The sequence below is a fragment of the Musa acuminata genome, chromosome BXJ3-4 (genome assembly GCF_036884655.1).
Source record: "Musa acuminata AAA Group cultivar baxijiao chromosome BXJ3-4, Cavendish_Baxijiao_AAA, whole genome shotgun sequence".
Classification (NCBI taxonomy): domain Eukaryota; kingdom Viridiplantae; phylum Streptophyta; class Magnoliopsida; order Zingiberales; family Musaceae; genus Musa; species Musa acuminata.
Genome location: NC_088352.1, coordinates 25,909,485 through 25,914,720, shown reverse-complemented (window position 1 = coordinate 25,914,720; position 5,236 = coordinate 25,909,485). Strand labels below are relative to the sequence as shown.

The 5,236-nt window shown below is 39.1% G+C and overlaps 1 protein-coding gene across 1 annotated transcript; it reads left to right on the top strand.

The window, feature by feature from the left end:
• The first annotated feature begins 1,629 nt into the window (after nt 1-1,629).
• LOC135637298 (uncharacterized) lies at nt 1,630-3,283 on the top strand. Its single transcript, XM_065149944.1, has 4 exons — nt 1,630-1,851; nt 2,168-2,584; nt 2,666-2,784; nt 2,900-3,283. The coding sequence occupies exons 2-4, from the start codon at nt 2,192-2,194 to the stop codon at nt 3,045-3,047; spliced, it is 660 nt and encodes a 219-aa protein (XP_065006016.1). The 5' UTR covers nt 1,630-1,851; nt 2,168-2,191; the 3' UTR covers nt 3,048-3,283.
• The last annotated feature ends 1,953 nt before the right edge of the window (nt 3,284-5,236 follow it).

Here is a 5,236-nt window from a genome sequence, read left to right as displayed (position 1 = left end):
GTACCGTAGACTTCTTTTTGTTCACTGATTCAAACATGACTCTCGTTGTTTTCTTGTAGCGGAGTGGAAGATTAATGGACGATATATGTCATCGAACTCTCTCAAAATTTTGCGATGATATGGATGGTAGCGAATGATGAGGCTCGCTCCTCACAATGATGCTGTTGATGGTAAGGAAGGATGAAGTCCATTTCTCGTAGGAATAATGATAGAGGTATTATAACATGGTCGACACCTTGGTAGCGAATGATGAAGCTTTGTCCTCACAATGATGCTGTTGATGGTAATGAAGGATGAAGTCCTTTTTCTCATAGGAATAATGATAGTGGTATTATAATATAACTGACACCTAGGTGGTCAACATTTCATCCTTGTGCAGTTAAATTTGGTGTCCCACGATGGGAGTTAAGTCGGAGCAACTTTTTATCCAAAAAAAGAAGAAGAAAAGTTGTGCAAATCTATTATAAAAAGTGCCTCTTAAGTATGTTCACAATTTTGTTTTTTAATAAAAAAAGCTAGTCAATTTGTCCAAGTCGATCTAAGCATTGGAAAGATATTATCGGAAAAGATGTAGTTTAGCAAGCATTAGTGTGAATTTATTGGTGTTGGAAGGATTAAGTGGAAAGAAAAAGTCTCGATTGGATCTTTCAGTTGGGATAATTAAAATCTTTTTGATTCATTAAAATATAAATTAATACAACACGTATCATGTTATTAGACATTTGTAACTATGGTCATAGGAAACTAAAGATCATTTTTGTAGCAGGAATTAAAAAGATATATACATTAAGAAGAATATCTATCATCATTGTCCAGGCTGATGATAATATTAATAAACCAGAATCCAGACATGACTAATTGGATTAGTATGCATTCGAATATGGTACTTAAATCTGATTTAACTTGTTTCAAACCAGGTACACAGCCTTCAGTTGAGGGGCCGATCTAAGTCTCAAGTGGGCAGTGTCCTTTAGCCTGCAGGTCTCACTTCCATCAATGGCAGATGCCTTGACCATATACCGAGGAAGAAGAGGACCACTCAATGCATGCTTCTTCAGCCAGCTCAGCTCCATCTTCCTTCTTCCCTGATCCCAAAGAAGGTCTTCCTATTTGCTTGTTCTTATTTCCTTAACTAATAAGGATATATATATTTGAAATTATTATTATTTTATATATGAGTTAGCTTTATTGAGTGAGTCTTAATTTCATTTGTTTTAGTTACAACGTTTATGAATATATTGATTGTGTTTTGATGAAGGTATCAAAAATATTATAAGCATATTAAAAAAAAGTTTTTTTTATTTGATTGTTATTATTCTTAAACTAATAATGATATTTATTTGAAATCTTTATATATATATTATATTATATTATATTATATCACTTGGTTTATGTGTTTGAGTCAATTTGTTTGTTTCAGTGGAGATGCTAAAAATACTGGAACTGATGACATAAATTTTACATATGAGAATCGGAACGATTCACTCTATGAATATGATTTTCTGATAATCGACTTAATAATTTTGATTTAAATTTATAGAAATGTGTGTGTGTGTGATATGACTTGTTCTCAATCTTAGAATGCGTTGGAGACATTTAGTCCTCCCAATCCGGGGCATTTCATTGCAGGAGCTGTTCATCCTCTTCCCTCGTTTGGAACCTTGCCATCTAATGATGCCTGCCTCTCTCGTCAACAAAGCTTGTGTCAGCGAAAGGTTCTGCTTCCGAAGGCACCCTTCCAAGGGTTAAACAATGGCGAATGAGACAGCAGTAACAGTGACGCCATGCGCTTCGGAAGATGGCCGGCAAGTTGCACCCGTGAAGCCAGGAATCGCGCAGCGTAATGCTCGGGTGCGTCGGTGTCTTCTCTCCTGCTGTGTTCCTCTCTCTAAAGACATCAGCTCGACTTTTGTTTATTGGTGTGGCGTGATGTGCTGAACGTGAGATGGATCGGTTCTCTCAAATCCTGTGACCGGAAATGGATTCCAATTGCAAATCATTTAAAGCCGAGAGCCAGATTCATCACATGTGTTTCTCCAGTCTTGGCTTTCCCGTGACCCTCTCCCACTTCTCTTGAAAGACTCTTTGTCCATTTCCCACCCTACCCTACTTTTTAAGCTGCTATGCTACGTGCTCTGCATCCCCATGATCGGCCTGCTCGTTCCAGGAACTGCGCGCACTCGTTTGAGTCATGGGGAGCGGTGGATACGGGAATTCTTTTCTGAGGCAACCGAGCGGTGGCGGTGAGGGATGGAGCTCCAAGTCGGCGAGGGGGTCGAGGAGGTGGGGGAGGAAGAGCCGGAGGGAGAGGGAGGAGGCCCCGAGCTGGTGGGGGGAGACCGGCGGTGGGATGGTGGCCAAGAAGAGAGTGCTTGTGGTGATCGACCACAGCGCGAGGGCCAAGCATGCCATGATGTGGGCGTTGACCCATGTGGCTAACAAGGGCGACCTCCTAACCCTTCTCCATGTTGTTCCTCCCGATCCCCACCAACACCACCACCACCACCACAGGGGTGGAGGAGAGGATGATGTTCCCAACCTCGCAAAATCTCTTGGCACCCTGTGCAAGGCCTGCAAGTCCGAGGTGTCCACTCGATCATGGTCCCCTCCCTTGTTGTTTTCTTCCTTGTTGTTGATCTCTTTTGCTTTGAAATCTGATGAGTAGGTGGAGGTGGAAGCACTGGTCATTCAGGGACCCAAGCTGGCAACTGTGCTCAGCCAAGTGAGGAAGCTGGAGGCTTCCGTTCTGGTGTTGGGTCAATGCAAGCCGTCTCCACTCTCTTGGTAAGATCAAGGACACACACACCCTCTCTCTCTCTCTCTCTCTCTCTGTGTGTGTGTGTGTTGGATCAACAACACCGAGACATCTCCAATTCCCTTTGCTCGTGAAACTTCGCAGCCTGTTGCGGAGCAGCAGCGAGGAGTTTGTGGAGCAGTGCATCAGCAACGCCGATTGCCTGACGCTTGCAGTGCGGAAGCAGAGGAGAGGAGTGGGTGGCTACTTGATCAGCACTCGGTGGCAGAAGAACTTCTGGCTCTTGGCCTAAGAAACAACTCTCTCTCTCTCTCTCTCTCTCTCTCTCATCTGCTAGCTGGTAATGATCCCTGCTCATGTAAATGAAAGGCCCTCATCTCACCTCATCCAACATCTGCTACTGTTGAATGCCCTTCTTTTCCTACTTTTTCATTCTTGTTAAATTGGTGCTCATTTGTAATCTCAACAATCGACTCAACCTTAAGAACATCATTCCCTTCTCAAATATTAGAATCAACCTTAAGAATCTGTGCTACTATCTATCAGAATTTTGCAGTTTCACTGGCCTTGTGTGATCTATGATTTATAATTTAAAATTATTTGAATCAATGTTCTCTATTTCGCTTCGATCGGTACACACGAATCACTCTCTCGATTTGGACGGTCTGATTCAACACAATAAAAAAAATAAAATAAAACTTTAAACCGGAGCTCACGTTTCATTTGATGTCGTCATTTCATTTGACGTGGTCATCATCGTTTGCAATCATTTACCTCCTTCGTATATTTCTTTGTATCTTTTTCTTTCTTTTTTTTTAATCTTCTAAAATATTTATCGATGTACTATGTATCAATACACTAATATCGATTGATGTTATGTCGATGTAACATTTGCTCCTTCGTATATTTCTTTCGTTAGTATCTTTTTTTTTTTTTTTTTTAATCTTTTAAAATATTTATCGATGTACTATGTATCAATACACTAATATCGATTGATGTTATGTCGATGTAACATTTGCTCCTTTGTATATTTCTTTCATTAGTATCTTTTTTTTTTTTTTTTTTAATCTTTTAAAATATTTATCGATGTACTATGTATCAATACACTAATATCGATGTTATGTCGATGTAACATTTGTTGACATGATCCCACATTTATATCGGATCTTGATGGGGCATCAACTCGATAATGATATGCTATTTTACATGTGATAATTTAGGATCCATGGTCAAACATCTTGGGATAACATGGACGCTATTGGTGCCACATCAATGTCAAAACATCAATGCACTTACCACGTCATCGTCACATGGTGTTGACGTGGACACTATTGGTGGGACATCATTGTCAACACATCAATTTATTAGGTGCCCATCGTGTTACATGGTGATGGTTATATAGTCTAGCTGGAATAATTAATGTATATATTTATTTAAGAAGTAATAAGGTCAGTCCTACATTTCAGTGGGATTTATTATTTACGTGCAGTGGTTAAATAGTAAATCAACAAGTTCGCGGATGTAACCCAACCTCACTCCACTGGGTTTGATGATTCGAAATCTCATCGTCAAATCTTTAACTTCACATGATGATATATGGAATCTTCGACTTTACATGATGATATTTGGAATCTAACTCATCAGATTCCAAGCTTAGGACTCATGTAGCTATGATAGTGTTTACAAGCTTAGGACTCATGTTTCATGTGGTAGTAAATATAGAGTGTTTGCTTATATCAGCTTGTTTATTACCCTTCTGAGCCATTTGCCAGTTCTATGAAGATGATAGATATCACCCGAGAGCAACAAGCAACATGTTTAAGCCTGATAAGCTCACTTGTCTTACACAAACAAAAAACATTGTCTCTGAAATCAGAAATCAGTGGATAATTTGGAGAAGGAAGAGAGATGTACACTGATTTGCTGAGGATTTATGTCTCGACAAACAACAAGAATGTTGTTCATTGGTCAGTTCAGAATCTTCTTCAGTCACTGCTAAATTACATACAACTCAGTGCCTAATCCACCACCTATATATATAAAATAAAAGAAAAGAAAAATACAATAATAGTCGATACATAATATAGAACTCATTGTTAAAAGGGAGTTCCTAATATGGATTAGGATGTTTTTAGTTAGATTCATTTAGCTTCCTAATGTTGTCAATATACAAATCCAAACAAAAGACATCGATCAAAGTGTGTAAGTGGCGATGTTTTTCCACTCACATTACAACAAAGTCACATCTGCTAGGTCAATTTGATCGGTATTTAGAATAATGAATCCGCACTTCTCCCGGTCCAAATTTCTAACCTAACTCTTAATTAGTTGCTAGAGGAAGCTTATTACCGGTGAGGGCTATACTTGGGACCTCAAAAATCCAAAGGATCAAACTTTAGAAGATTTACCTATTTATTTATTTGTGGATTCTTTGAGTTAGGGATATTTAAAATTTCATAGGAAACATTATATGGGTCTAAT